The 15,304-nt window shown below is 44.7% G+C and overlaps 2 protein-coding genes across 9 annotated transcripts in view; one reads left to right on the top strand and one right to left on the bottom strand.

Moving 5' to 3' along the window:
- The window catches only part of LOC128330228 (brain-specific angiogenesis inhibitor 1-associated protein 2-like), a 36,376-nt gene that overhangs the window by 4,795 nt on the left and 16,277 nt on the right, over positions 1-15,304 (top strand). The window contains exons 1-6 of one of the 4 annotated variants that reach the window (XM_053262725.1): positions 450-481; positions 2,673-2,748; positions 2,886-2,972; positions 10,294-10,355; positions 10,763-10,834; positions 12,287-12,424. In XM_053262725.1, coding sequence (XP_053118700.1) covers positions 2,718-2,748; positions 2,886-2,972; positions 10,294-10,355; positions 10,763-10,834; positions 12,287-12,424 — 390 coding nt within the window. In that variant the 5' untranslated portion in view covers positions 450-481; positions 2,673-2,717. Of the gene's footprint in view, positions 1-449; positions 482-2,175; positions 2,215-2,672; positions 2,749-2,885; positions 2,973-10,293; positions 10,356-10,762; positions 10,835-12,286; positions 12,425-15,304 lie in introns of those variants that run through there. The other 3 variants (XM_053262724.1, XM_053262723.1, XM_053262727.1) reach the window with 3 other exon arrangements.
- LOC128330227 (toll-like receptor 13) overlaps positions 1-15,304 on the bottom strand; it is a 44,038-nt gene that overhangs the window by 23,493 nt on the left and 5,241 nt on the right. Inside the window, exon 2 of one of the 5 annotated variants that reach the window (XM_053262719.1) lies at positions 1,654-1,706. The exons of 2 other annotated variants lie outside the window; for them this stretch is intronic. The gene's annotated coding sequence lies outside the window, so the exon portion shown is untranslated. Of the gene's footprint in view, positions 1-1,653; positions 1,707-8,464; positions 8,504-8,615; positions 8,695-15,304 lie in introns of those variants that run through there. 2 more of the 5 variants (XM_053262717.1, XM_053262722.1) reach the window with 2 other exon arrangements.

Here is a 15,304-nt window from a genome sequence, read left to right as displayed (position 1 = left end):
TATTTCCCCGAGAAACAAGATTCTGGTGCTCAATGTTATGAAGGCGCTGTATAAGTATAACCTTCACCTTCTCATTTCCCATGAGTAGGATTTCAGGAGATAGACCCATTTGCAATATTTTATTGTCATATGACAGCCAAGGGCTAGGAAATAAGTCCCTCCATAGAAACAAAAAATAGGAGGGCTCCAGCTCAGAGCAGAACAACCCCCATTTATATCGAAACATTTCAGCATCCCGAGCACCATTTGAAATGCCTCTTTCCCCCTTGCTGATTGGTTTTCCTGGCACTGGCTTCTGATTGGCTTGTTATCATACAAATCAAGTCTTGTCATGGGCAACTGTGCCCCCATTGGTTGCAGGGAGGGAGGGGGAATACTTTTGGAGGGAATTTCAAAATTTATTCAAAGGGACTGGAAGGCAGAGAGACCTCATAGTCTCTTGAAGAGGATACATCAGGAGAGGGGGAAGGAATCAAGGAAGGTTTGATTTTGTGGTTTTCTTTTCTCAGCACTGAGTATAATATGCTGTGCTGTTGCTGCTACAACTATCTGGTTTTGCTGGATCTCAGATTAACAGAGACAGGACTTGGGTGCTTGCCTTCCTTGAGTTGTGGTTTGGTTTGTTTGTGACATGGTGTTGTGGTGAGAAATGGACAGTGGCAGCCGTGTGTGTGATTTCTTGGTAATTGCTGTGATGAGCTCCATGTCTGGCCTTGAGAATAACGTGTGCTTCACTCACTGCTCTGGTCTGCTCCGCAATCTGTATTGCAACGTGTACTCAATCAAAATGTGGCTGAAGCTGCTCTAGTTGAACTTATGGCTATGCTAAGGGTGCTGCTGTAGCAGCTGTTGCAATGTCAGGAAGAAAGGAGTCCTAATTGTGTGTGAGAGAGCAACTTGTGCCAATGCTGTTACTGCAGCGCAGGCTGTATGGCTGGCAGTGGATTCTGGGTCAGTGATTCCTTTTGGCCATTTTTGGACTGTGTTTGAAATGTGTGTTCTGAGTTGGGAGGGACAGATCCCCTTTTACTGTGTGCTTTTGCAATGTTTTGCATGGCATGGTTGCAAAATGCATTGTATTCTGTGAGTGCAGCTTGTTCCAGCCATAGAGAACAATGGGGAAACTCAAAACACCCCTTTGTTTCCCATGGGTAGGGACACCAAAGTGGGTTGTGTGGTACGGCATGATGGGTGCTACCTACCACCCAACCCACAAAAGAAATGGGCAAGCAGGTAGTTTTAAACCAATTTTTAACCTTTTCCCCAAACTCTCAAAGTATCCGGGGGGGTGGCGTTGGGGGAAAAGGTTAAAAAAGTGTTTAAAATCACCGGCTTGCCCATTTCTTTTGTGGGTTGGGTGGTAGGTAGCAGCCATCATGCCCTACCACACAACCCACTTTAGTGTTCTTACCCATGGGAAACAATGGGGTATTTTGAGTTTCCCCATTGTTCTTTATGGCTGAAACACTTTCAAATTTATTCCTCAAAACAACTGGTTGGACCAGTTGTTTCGACTGAACGTTTCAGCCATTTGTGTTTCATTTTGAGCTTGAAACAGAATGCAAAATCTGTTTTGTGCACATCCCTAGAAACGTGTGTTCAAACCACCCCCACCCCTGTCTCTAAGTTCTCCAGTTTCTCAGCTTAACCTACCTTGCAGGGTGGTTGTGAGGGAAAATGCTATTGTAAGCAGTATGTATGCCATCCTGGAGGAAGAAGGGGATACAAATGGTAAATAGATCAAATATCCTTCCTGGTTTCACACATTTATCAACCCTCCTGACTTTCTTATCTATGTATTTGACCCAGCCTTCACGTATAACACTGCCAAGTTCTGTGTGGCAGAGTGTAGGATCTCTTGGGTCGCGACTGTCAGGCCATACCCTTGCATCAGCTCTGCATAGTTTTAAACTGCTATTTTATCTTTTTTTAGTGCTCCTATTTAGATGCCTTGTTTTATATACCTATTTTAGCCACCGCTTTTTGCATTTCATATATTTCACATTGTATATGTTCATAATTTTTTAATACAGCTGTTTAATAATTTAATAGCTACCCTCTTTTCTAAGGATAGCAGCAGTATTACAGTATAGCTTTATACTATTTGAGTAGTAATGTTGAAGTAATATGGTTTTATGGTTCCATAATTTGTTTTTATTATTTTGAAGCATGCTCTACTGTTCTATCTTATGCTGGTCTTGGACCCTAATAAAGGTGATTGCTTGATCTATGTATTCACACCCTTGATTATCTCCAGCTATCTCTTATTAAACCCTACATACCAATCTATATGTCCGTTGCATTCCTTTGTGTTTGTCTATAGATCTGCCTCCTCTCCATTCATGTTGCCCATTGTCTGCACCCTTGCCTGCCCTCTTGTCTATCAGCATATCTATCTCTACCTATCATCCATCCATCAGTCTCTGTCTCTTTCAAAAGACTGATATTTCCCCCCCAAAAAAATTCAATTTATAGAGAGATAATTGTGACATTTAGGCTCAATTCAGCCAAAGTTGCATACTCTTAAACCCCAATTGTTTCAGTGAGAAAGTTAAGCCCATGGTTAAATCTCATCCAGTCCCAACCAATGGGATATAAAAGGTCTTAACATTGGCTGGATCATGCCCTAAGGATCTACATTATTTATTTGTGTTCTTCTCTCCTGTAACCAGGCAATTCTGGATCAATTTAACCCCAGTTTAAGGAATTTTGTTGCCATGGGAAAGAACTATCAAAAAGCACTCTCAGGTAATGAAATGCCCCCATCCAGCCCTTGACCTCAGGCTAGATCCGAGTTGGTGCTTCTTAAAGGGGAAAGGTGTTGGCCGGTGTTGAGAGTTCATTATTCAATCAGTGGTTGGTGGGGTTGTATTTTTCTTTTACAGGAGTTACAGTGGCTGCCAAGGGTTATTTTGATGCCTTAGTGAAACTCGGCGAGCTGGCCAGTGACAGCCAAGGGTCCAAAGAGCTAGGTAAGTCTGAGCAGTTGTCCCTTCTGAAGGGAAGGACCTTATACTTCACTCCCCAAATCCCTTGAGAAGGATGCTTGAATGCAAATCATTTACATGAGTATGTATTTGCAAGAAGGTATTAACCTTTTTTCAAACTTGGGCCCCCAAATTGTTGGACTACAACTCCCATTATCCCCAGCCACAGTGACCTTTGACCTTTGGGATGATGGGAGCAGGAGCCCAAGAACACTTGGAGACCCAAGTCTGAGAACTCCTTGATTAGCCAATTGTGAGTTTGTGTGTATCCTTGTAAAATGTGGCCAGGAGAGTCTAGAACTCTCTTGAGTTAAAGTACATCACAAAGTTTGTCATGCAACTTCTGGAACAGAATCTTGTAGGACTCGTATGGAATTGGTTGATCAGTTGGGTGCTGCCTAGGGCTACTGACACTCCCCTACACACACACACCTGGGCCAGTAGTATGGATAGCATACCATGTAATCCTGTTGAGCCTATATAATTCTGCCCTTCAGACATTACAGGGACATCCTGGGATCTAATCACAAGGAAGCAGTGACCATATCACTTTGTTTACATATACTGGCCTTTGAACCCATGGGTAAAGCTTTTCCTGGGCTTTACCATTTCAGGCTGCAAGCAAAGGCGGGTGGGAGTTGCATGTTTGATTGCTTCGTCAGAAAAACATCCCTCTGTTTTAAAACAAAAGATGCATACCAGGCAGAAGATTAGGCTGCACTCTCTTCTCTCTTAAATGCTAGTGTTTTATGTGCATGGAATTTTTTTGTGATCATTGAAACCTGAAACACTGCCCCTGTCCCCCGCCTGCAGTTTGAAATAGTACAGTCAAAGAAGAGCTTTACCAGTTGGTTCTGCTGACTGTATAATGTAGCCCCATGGCATATCTCTTTGGGGGCTGAGGACTTCAGCAGTAGCTTTTTGTTAACTGTCTCTGTTGCAATGAGGGCTAGCAATTAAAAACTATTTAGTTGAGTGATCATTTGCCTTTTAACTGATTAATGAACTATTTTTAAAAAAATGTTCACATTACCCAAAGCCTCAATATAGACAGGGCCCTTTCTGAGATGTTAAAAGAATTGTGTGATGTCAGATATTTGCCTGAGGTTGGGACTGGGAGATTACTGATTATATATAAATAAATTTGTGGCCCTTTTATCTCCTTTTATACCCTTTATATATTTTTGCTGCCACCACCAAATTAAAACCTACTTTGGGATTCAAATTCTAACTTGGGTATTGTGCCCCACTGGTAACATGGAGAGAAGTGGACACAGGTGAAACAGTTTTAAAGTTCTAAACCAAAGAAAATAACTTTATTGTCGTACAATAGCTTCCGTAATTTATATTCTTTAGACTTTCAACACCTTTCCTGGGACATAACCCCCCTGCCTGTATGATAGGGATGTGCACGGAACCAGCGAGGGGCGGGGCATACCTTTAAGCGTTGGGGAGGGTGCCCTTACCCCTTCTGCTGTGTTTCCCATGCTGGTGCTCCATTCTAAAAGTGTCTGTCGGGGCGGCAGCATACCTCCCTGCGGCCCCATGTCCTCTTCGGCCAGAAGTAACAGGAAGTACCCGACACGCATGTGCATTCCACGCACGCACGCCCAATGTGCGTGTGAGCGAATACAGTGTGCTCATGCGCCCAGCATGCACACATGCGCCGGGTACTTCCTGTTACTTCGGGCCAAAGAGAACATGGGGCGGTAGGGAGTTATGCTGCCGCCCCAATGGACACTATTAAAAATGGAGCACCGGCGGGTGAAACGAGGCAGGAGGGGTAAGGGCACCTTCCCCCGCCCTTAAAGGTATGCCCCGCCCACCTTCGAACGGGCCAAACAGCCGGTCGTTCAAACCGGTTTGGAGGCCCTTAAAAGGGCCTCTGAACAGGTTCGTGCACACATCCCTACTGTATAACCTAACCTGTGTATTAAACCATACACTCCCAGAATTCACAAAGTGATAGTCAAGCTTGATTTGCAGATGTATTCCCAGATGTGAACAACCTACCCACCAGCCTCCCAATTCCACCCTCCGTCCTGGTGGGCCACTGTGCGAAACAGGATGCTGGACTAGATGGGCCTTGGGCCTGATCCAGCAGGACTGTTCTTATGCTCTAGAGACCCTAACCAGAGATCCTCTCTCTAGCCCTAACTACCCCTATCTCTGGCTCCCACCAGCCCTATTTTGAGAATGTAAGTCAGCTCCTTCTAAATGTTATAGACACCTGTTCACTCCATTCCAAAGCCCCTCCCTTCAGAATTCTGTCCAGAGGAGGTTCCTAAGTTTGAATTCCTCTTGATTGACAGGGTTTACTAGCCAATTACTGCATGTGGGTAACTTTCAGTTTCATCAGTGCAAGTTATTACTTCTCATTTTTGAACGGAAGTTGCAGCTGACATCCAGACGAATTACTCATGTCCTGTTGAAATTAGTTTGAGTAACTGCTGAGTAGTGCTATTGAGTAACTTAGTCTGAATATCTGCCAGTGTCTTTTAATATGTTATCTTTCATTGCCTATTACACACGAGCTCTAAAAGAGTCTCCAAAACTAAACAAGAATGCCTTTGTCACAGCCCGATTGGTTAAAATTTCCCCCACTGTTAATAAGCTGTTCCAGGGCTCAGAGGCGTAGCTAGGGGGGAGGGGGCCCATGTTCGCCTCTCTCCCCAGCAGCCCCACAGAGTGGGGGAGATAATGAAGAAATTGGGGAAGGGTGGAGCTGGGGGCCCCGGGTTCTTTGAACCCATCTGCTCAATTATAGCTACACCCCTGCCAGGGATTCCTAACCCTGGGCCCCAAGATATTGTTGGACTACAGTTCCCATCATCCCCAGCCACAATGGCATTTGGCCATTCAAAAATGTGAGTCCCCCCACACATACTTGCAGTCTGAAGTGATAGACTGCCGTCTACCACCTCAGGACTCTCCCACCTCATTGCCACTTGGTTCTGCAGTAAAAGGTAAAGTGTGCTGTTGAGTCAGTATCGACACCTGGCGACCACAGAGCCCTGTGGTTTTCTTTGGTAGAATACAGGAAGGGTTGACCATTGCCTCCTCCCACACAGTATGAGCTGATGCCTTTCAGCACCTTTCCTATATCGCTGCTGCCCGATAGAGGTGTTTTTTGTAGTCTGGAAAACATACCAGTGGGGATTCAAACCGGCAACCTCTGGCTTGCTAATCAAGTCATGTCCCCACTGCACCATTAGGTGGCTTTGAGGCGAAGCCTCACATTGCAGTGATTCATCCATCGACTCCCAGTTTGCAGTCCTAACTGCAATGCAAATTGCAAATACTTTTTTAAAAAATGTAAATAGTGTTGAGACTGTTTTTGCTATCTTATACCTGCCAATGTGTCCCTATTTGTTTGTTTGTTTGTTTGTTTGTTGTTAAATTTCTATACCGCCTTTCATTAAAACAATCTCAAGGTGGTTCACACAAAAGTTAAAACAAAACTAAAACAATTACCCAATTAAAATATTAGCTAGAATATAAAAATACAGAGCTAATTAAGAGATGAAGACACAAGCACAATATAACCATAAAAGATACAGAGCAGCAGCAATAGAAACAATCATATAAAAGCCTGGGTAAAAAGCCAAGATTTCACCACAATTTCTAAAAACGGTGATGGAGACTGGGGAGTGGATGGCCACCGGGAGAGCATTCCAGAGTCTGGGGGCAGCAACAGAGAAGGCCCTGTCCCACGTGCACGACAGCCGAGCCTCCCTCATTGTCGGCACCCGGAGCAGAGCCCCGCCCCCCGCCATTATTATTATTATTATTATTTATTAATTCGATTTCTATACCACCCTTCCAAAAATGGCTCAGGGCGGTTTACAAAGAGAGATAACAAACAAATAAGCTGGCTCCCTGTCCCCAAAGGGCTCACATTCTAAAAAGAAACATAAGACACACACCAGCAACAGTCACTGGAAGTACTGTCCTGGGGGTGGATAGGGCCAGTTACTCTCCCCCTGCTAAATAAAGAGAATCACCATGGTAAAAGGTGCCTCTTTGCCCAGTTAGCAGGGGTTTGTTGAGCAGGCAGCAACCTTTGGGTACAGGCAGTCCCTCCTGTATCCAGGGCCCAAACCGTTAAGGGCTTTAAAGGACCATCCCAGGTTGAGGCAGTGGCCAGAGGTGCTTTTTATCCGCTTCAGCTGATACACCAGCTGCGCCAGGGACGTACCAAGGTTGGAGTTGGCCCAGAGACGAGATTTTTAAATGAGCCCCTCACTTCCTTCCTCTCCTTCTCCTGGACCCATGTCTCTGCTACAGAAGAACATTAAGGACGCATGTAATATTGTGTAGCAGATTAACAGACAACCCAAACTGTCATATGAATCCACTCCAAGATATACCGTATGAACCAAATGATGGGGGCTTGTTCTCAAACCCAACAAAACAATTTGCAAAATATGGGAAAGGCAACTTGTAGAAATTACATGCTGTGTTTTAAGTATATTGACTTTTCACAGGTAAAATAACATATTTTTCCATGGTAAAATAACATGTCTTAAACATGTCTACAAATTAATTTAACATTTTTATTTATTATTTATTTAATTTTTATACCGCCCTTTCAAATGGCTCAGGGCGGTTTACAATTAAAACATTCAAACAATCCTGCAAATCAGTGCTTGGATGTGGTTCTTCCAGAGTTTTTCCAATCTAAGGTTGTCACCAAGTGACTCAGTTTGAAAACCTTGACCCTTATTTCAAAACATAACCACCCACCTGAGACTTTGTGCTGATATACTTTTATAATAAAACTGCAACCCTGTGTACACTGACTAGGAAGTCAAGGATCTTTTCCCTCTCCACACATACACACGTGCACACGCACGCACACACACACACAACATGGCATACATGGGTTCTTAAGGGCACAAACAGCAACTGAACTCACAAGAATGTAATAATATAAAACAAGTATATCCATGCAAATATGCATTAGCAGAAACATTTCAACACATAACTTAACATATTCCCACCTCCTGCATAATTCTTTATCTACTCCCCTCTCTGTCTCTAAAGGATCCAATATTTAAACAACTGAATTTCCAAGAATATAAAGATGTAAAAAACCCAAGGTAATGGGTTTTTTTGAGGGAAGATGGGGGAGACCTTGGAATTTTTGTTGTTTTTTAATGCTTTCCAACATTCCAAAAACAAACAAAAATTTGTTTAATGTTTTCCCACCCTTGGGGGCTGGGTGGGAAAGAGACCCACCATTCAGAAAAGCAGGAGCTGATTAGCTGCTCCCTCATGCCTCTCTCTCCTGGCTTGCACTCTTTCCTTCGTCATAGCTGAATGGAGTGTTTGGAAGTAAGGCATTTCCCCCCTCTCACAGGTTCCCTTCTGCTTTTGCTGCTTTTGCTTTTTCAGGACATTTGCAGAGTTCAGGAGTTTTGCAAGCACAGAGAGCAGACACTGGTACAAAAAAATGAAACAAACACAAGACAGACCCGATCTCCACAAGAGTGCTTCATTCGCCATGCCCGCGCACACATGAAACTCTTCCCTTTTCCCCTTTGAAGAGAGACAGTTTGCAAACTGAAGTCCAAGCTCCACAATTGGCAAAAAACCAAACAAACCCAAACCGGGGTTGGGGCTTACTTTTTCTTGACTTCTTTGCAGTGTCTCCTGTCCTCTTCCACCTCCAGGTCCAGCCTGGGCAATAGAAGGCAGATTGCACCATCCCCCTCCCCCAACAGCAGGACAGAGCTCAGCAGCGATCTAAACTATTATTCTCAGCTACCTCAGCCTGCCGGGGAGGAGGAAGCTTCGCCAAGGCAAAGTCTGCTTCTCTGCCTCCTCCCATTGCTTTGGGCTGCATGGCAGAATTGAGAGGGCAAGGACTGGCCTTGGGGGACCCCCTCAGAGGCTGTGGGCCAGGAGACATTAGTCTTCCTTTGCCTCATTAGCGGTACGCCCCTGGCTGCGTCCATTTCTTGAGATGAACAACCTCAAAACAGTGGTACATCTGCTGGTAACCTCTAGACTTGACTTCTGCAATGCGCTCTATGTGGGGCTGCCTTTGTACGTAGTCTGGAAACTTCACTTGGTTCAGAATGAGGCAGCCAGGTTGGTCTCTGGGTCATCTAAGAGAGAACATATTACTCCTGTGTTGAAGAAACTACACTGGCTGCCGATACGTTTCCGGGCAAAATACAAGGTGCTGGTTATTACCTATAAAGCCCTGGACAGCTTAGGCCCTGGGTATTTAAGAGAACAGCTTCTTCGCCATGAGTCCCATTGCCTTTAAGATCATCTGGAGAGGTTCATCTGTGGTTGCCGCCAATTTGTCTGGCAGCTACTCGGGAATGGGCCTTCTCCGTTGCTGTCCCTGGACTTTGGAATGGGCTCTCTGTGGAAATAAGAGCCTCCCCATCTCTGGCAACTTTTTAAAAGGCACTGAAGACACATTTATTCACCCAGGCTTTTAATTAGATTTATAGTTTTAGTATTTTTAATATTGGGTTTTCAATGTTTTCAGTGATTTTAATTGTTAATTGATTTGATGTTTTCAGTGATTTTAATTGTAAACCACCCAGAGACTCAAGTTTTGGGCAGTATAGAAATATTTTAAATACATAAAAACAAATAAATAAAGGTCAAAACCAGCACCTTGAATTGGACCATTCAGGTGAATGGGAAATAGGGACGTGTTGGCAAGTATGCTATCTAAACATTTGCATATTTCTTCCATACTTGTTGGCCATTTCTGCAATATTAGGTCAGTATTAATCAAGCGATATTAGGGAATGGCCATAGTTCAGTGACAGAGCACAGGCTTTGCATGCAGAAGGTTTCAGGTTCAATTCCTGGCATCTGCATTCAGAGCTAGGAAAGATCTGGCAGGACTTCTTGGTCAGGGTAGACAACGCAGAGCTAGATGGACCAATGCATATGTTCATACTGGGGCTTCAGTTTCTCCTGTGCTGGATTGCACTTTTTGTTTTTCAGAAGGTTCAGGTGCATATGCCAGCATGTGCTTCACATTGCATAGATCTGCGCTGATCTGTTAAGCAGAAGGCATTAAATGCATGTTGTGTGCCCAGCCAGGAACAAAACAGTCATGCCAAAGTTTGGTAAAAGTATATGTACCTCCATGTTTTGCCAGAATCATGGTTGCAATTAAAAGCAGGCTGGGATTCTTTGGAGAACCCCAGAGAAGGAATTAACCCGAAAGGAGATTATCCTGGGAAAGACAGATTCAGAGGGGACAAAGACCCTTTTCATAAACCAGGGAATTCCTGAAGTGTATTAACCCTCCATTTCCCTTGGCCTTCAGGTGATACATTGTTCCAGATGGCTGAAGTCCACCGGCAGATCCAAGTACAGTTGGAGGAGACGGTGAGAATCTGTGTGATGGATCTGTCAGGTCTGATTATCAGGCCTGCCTTGACGACCAATGAGCCTATTTAGACCTTAGACCAGGCCTGCTCAACTTTGTCCCTCCTGCAGATGTTGGCCTACAATTCCCATAATTCCTGGCTATTGGCTGCTGTGGCTGAGAATTATGGGAGTTGTAGTCCAAAAACAGCTGGGGGGCCTAAGTTGAGCAGGCCTGCCTTAGACCTATATCCTCTTCCCCTTCTCTTATCTGCTGCCACAGATTGGACCTGTAAGCCCAGCTATGCTGATACGTTGTCATGCCGCACAATCATTCGTGGGACTTCCAAAAAGAGGGGAAGGGAGGGTGGCACCATTTTCCTGACTCTTATTCTCTCCCTCTTTGTTTCTCTGTTGCCGGCTCCTAGTTGAAGCTTTTCCACTCAGAGCTACTGTCCCAGCTGGAACATAAACTGGAACTGGATATCAAATATCTGATGGTGAGACAATCTTGCACCCCTTCCATTTTGTGATTTCACATATGTCTGTTTGTCTGTTGCCATGCATATCCTCCTCTTCTATGCAACATTCTATCCAAAGCTTAACTTCTGCCAGGGCTCAGTCCCAGAATCTATCCATGCCCTGGAATGGGTGATATAGAGTGCTTCTGAGCATGTGCAGAGTGCCTTTCCCTTGCCAAATAACAATAGAGCCTGTAACTGCACTCTTCAGATTAAGGAAGATCTCCAAGATAAATGGCATGGCTGCCAGGCAGGCACCTTTTATTATTCAGAAATGTAAGCAGCGGTTCCACCTCTTGCTTTATCTCCATTTTCATTCCTTTTAGCTGACTATTTTGGGAGGTATCAAATTTACCCACGGTATAAAGTGCCTTTGAGGCAGGAATTACCTGTGAGTATAGCAGTGAGGGGCAAAAAAACCCCACCCCTGGCTGGTAAATTTATTCCGTTTTCTTAAGGGTCTGGGGATGGTGGGGTGGTAATATACCGTGAGAAAGTGGGAGAGACAGAGGCCTGCACTTCTCCACAAAACCTGTTCTCCGCACCCTTCTGGCTCGTTTATGTCTCTTGCTGGAGGCAGGGCAAAAGGGGAAAGATTTGCTGCCCATGTAAAATAGGGTGAGGGCTGGGAACTGGCCGGGCAGTCAGAATAAGAGTGAGAAACTAAGACCCAAGATTTTTCTCACAGGATGCAGAGTTTGTATTTGGCCCAAAGCCAGCCAGTGACTTTATTGGCCGAAGAGCCCTATTCAGACATTACTTTGTAAAAGTGTACAGGTGTCGACACATGATTTTGTGTGGATGTTTGTACATGCGTTGACTTTAAAATGGAACCTTGGTACAGGCCTCCAAATGCAGGGTACAGATAGGAAGGGCACTACTGTACATGTGTTGAATATACTGTATTTACCTGAATCCAAGACTAGTTTTTTTCCAAATTTTTTGATATTAGAAATCAGGAGGTTGTCTTAAATTCAGAGTCCTGTTCCTTTTGAATAAATGCAGATATAACCTGTATTTTAATCTCTTCTTTTTAAGGGGGTCATCTTAAATTCAGAGTCGTCTTCAATTCGAGTAAATACAGTAATGTGTGAATAACAGTACGTCTGTATAGACTGATAAATACATTCACTGTATACAGATTGTACATGTGTTGAACATAATGTGTGAATAGGGTGAAGGGGATGCAGTAATCTATTCACTATACTATGCTGATTCTCAGAGGGTTTGACTTGCGGTATTTCCAGCCAGCCATCACGTCGACATATATTTGTCCATCTACCTGTTCATCTGAAAGGATTCAAAACTTTGCAGCAATTCAGGGGGCCAGTGTATGTGTTTATCAGACAAAGGGAACACTGAAGGATCCTGTTCCTTTAAGACTGAGTGACCATCATGCTCTTTGGTGCCCCTCCCATCTCCACCTCCTAGGCCACCTTGAAGAAATACCAAGGGGAACACCGGGCCAAAGTGGAATCCATTGAGAAGTGTCAAGCCGAGCTGAAAAAGTTGCGCAAGAAATGCCAGAGCAGCAAAAACCCACAAAAGTACGGGGATCGCGAAGTGCAGGTAAAGTCATCAGTGGAGGGAGGAGAGGGCCACACTAGCCGATTTTCCCCACTGAGGGGAAGTGCTTAAGAAAACAATGACAATGTTACATGCTCCCTCCGGAAATGGTGTCATGTCCTGCCAGAAAGAGCCATATGGAATTTCAGGACAGACATTCTTGGCAGGAGACGAAGTAGCCAGACACTGTCTCTGCAATCCAGAGAGCATATTTCTAAGATGTAAAGATCAAGTAATAAGTGATGTTGCCTTATGCTGTGCCAAGGATCTTCAAAGGCCAGGGGGTCTCAAACATGGGTTCCCAGATGTCGTTGGATTGCAGCTCCCATCATCCCTATCCCCAATGGCCAAGGCCTCTGGGGCTGGGGATGATGGGAATTGTAGTCTGACATCTGGGAACCCACGTTTGGGGACCCTTGGTCTAAACCAGAACAATCTGCCTTGGCTAGAAATAGTTATCCAGACAAAGGTCTTTCTCAGTGCTACTACCCAAGCAGGGGTGTAACTATAATAGAGCAAGGGGAGACAGTTGTCTGGGGGCCCACTGCCTGCCCCCCCCCGAGGCATGTCACATGACTGACTCCCCCAGCTCCCCCCACCCCGGCTTCCTTCAGTTGTATTCATCCTCTGAAATTGATGTGAGTGTTAAGACCTGGAGCTACCAGAACAGCATGTCTTTCTCTAGTACCATTAAATGACTTGCATCATCAACCATTTACAAAACCTTAAAAAAAAATTTAGGATGATTTCTTTACTTCATGAGCTGAACTTCAGTGAGGGGGGGCAGCATTTTAAAATCTTGTCTCTGGGCCCACTCAATGCCCTGTTCAGACATTGCATTGTGTGTGCATACAGTTGTCTGTCTGCCTGTACCAATTTTTGTGTGAATGATTGTATACATGTTCATTTTAAAAGAACAAAAAATCTACCAAACGCTATAACTACAGTGGGAGAATTTGGGGATTGTCTTCATCTTATGCTGCAGAGAAGAAGGGTCACATAGCTCCCTGAAATGTGAGGTACAGATATGTTTGTCCATTGAACATAACTGTATGTGTGTACACTGAACACAGGTGGAACATGAATTGAACATTGTGAACCCCTGCTAAATGAGCCAAGAGATACCTTTTAAAGTGGTTGTTCTCTTATATTTAGCAGGGGGAGAGCAACTGGCCCTATCCAGCCCCAACACAGCATCCCTCCAGTGGCTGTTGCTGATGTCTCCCTTATGTTTCTTTTTAGACTGTGAGCCCTTTGGGAACAGGGGACCATCTCATTTATGTATTATTTATTTTCCGTGTAAACTGCTTTGAGAACATTGGTTGAAGAGCAGTATATAAATATTTGTAGTAGCAGCAGCAGTAATGAAGTAGTGAAGAAGGCTAGCTACAGTAGTGAGGAGTAGCAGCAGTAGTGGAGAGGGCTACACAGTCTAGCAGTGAGCTACATGACCCCTCTGCTCTGCCGCATAAGATGAAGACACTCCCCAGATTCCCCCACAGTAACTATAGTATTTGGAGGAGAGCTGGTCTTGTGGTAGCAAGCATGATTTGTTCCCTTAGCTAAGCAGGGTCCACCCTGGTTGCATATGAATGGGAGACTAGAAGTGCGAGCACTGTAAGATATTCCCCTCAGGGGGTGGAGCTGCTCTGGGAAGAGCATCTAGATTCCAAGTTCCCTCCCTGGCTTCTCCAAGATAGGGCTGAGAGAGATTCCCACCTGCAACCTTGGAGAAGCTGCTGCCAGTCTGTGAAGACAATACTGAGCTAGATAGACCAATGGTCTGACTCAGTATATGGCAGCTTCCTATGTTGGTAGATAAAGCACTTATTTTCTGAACTTGTGCCTGTTGATAGTGTGTATGTGAGAGCAGGACAAAATGTTGCACATGCCACAGAGCTGCCACTGAAAACAATATCCCGTGTTGCATTCTACCCTTTCCCCCTGTAATGTGGGATCACTTTGCCCTCATGACATCATCACATCAGGTGTTTCCCCATCCCACCAATGGCAGCCAACAATACGGAACAGAGATGGAGAAATGTGCGACGTGGTAATGTAAACAATCCCGCACATTGTGGTGGATTGTAGGGAGAGCCTAGCAAGGAGGTGCTGTTTCTGTTGGCCACCCCACATTATCTGCAACAAGTCATTCTGCTTCGACAAGCAGGTTCACGCATGCATGTTTGCTGCACTGAGTAACCAGGTGAGTGTGTGAACCAGGCCAGGCATGATAAACTCCTCTCTCATGCAGCGTAGCAAACCTATTTTATGATGAGAAATGATGGAAAATGTGGAGCTCCCTCCACAGCCAGTGCTTACTCACCACTCCCATTCAAGTCTGGATTTGCTGCCTGCTCCATTCGGACACTGTCTGGATGCTGGGATTGGGGTCACTAAGTAGTTTATGTCTTTAACGGGTTTAACATTCTTTGGTCATTTCGTGCCTGGCAATGTAATCTCTAGAGAGAGGCAAACTCGATTTTTGCCGATAATGCACAGAAATGGACACATGGAGAAATGCATATATTTCAACACACGTACAGTATCCACACATGCCATAAATACCAACACGTCCAGTCTGGCAGAGCCCTTCAGCACACACACCGACACTGCTTGCATATGTACATTGTGTGTGTGTGTGTGTGTGCACGCGCAAGTGCATGTTGCATTCCTTTATAAAGGGAGATGCTTTCACACGCTGGTATTTACACAGCCAGTGCTACACAAACACTTGCATGTAGAGCTGGACTCACAGTATGTGACACATCAGGGCTTGACAGATCCCAGGCACCAGGGAGCCATGGCACCTAGAAATTTAACCATGGTGCCTCGAATAGGATATTCAGAGGCAGCGTTATTAAATAATAAGGAAGTTCCCAT

Source organism: Hemicordylus capensis, chromosome 6 (assembly GCF_027244095.1).
Source record: "Hemicordylus capensis ecotype Gifberg chromosome 6, rHemCap1.1.pri, whole genome shotgun sequence".
In the NCBI taxonomy this organism is placed as follows: domain Eukaryota; kingdom Metazoa; phylum Chordata; class Lepidosauria; order Squamata; family Cordylidae; genus Hemicordylus; species Hemicordylus capensis.
The sequence above is the reverse complement of the archived record's forward strand: the minus strand, read 5'-3'. Positions and strand labels throughout refer to the sequence as shown.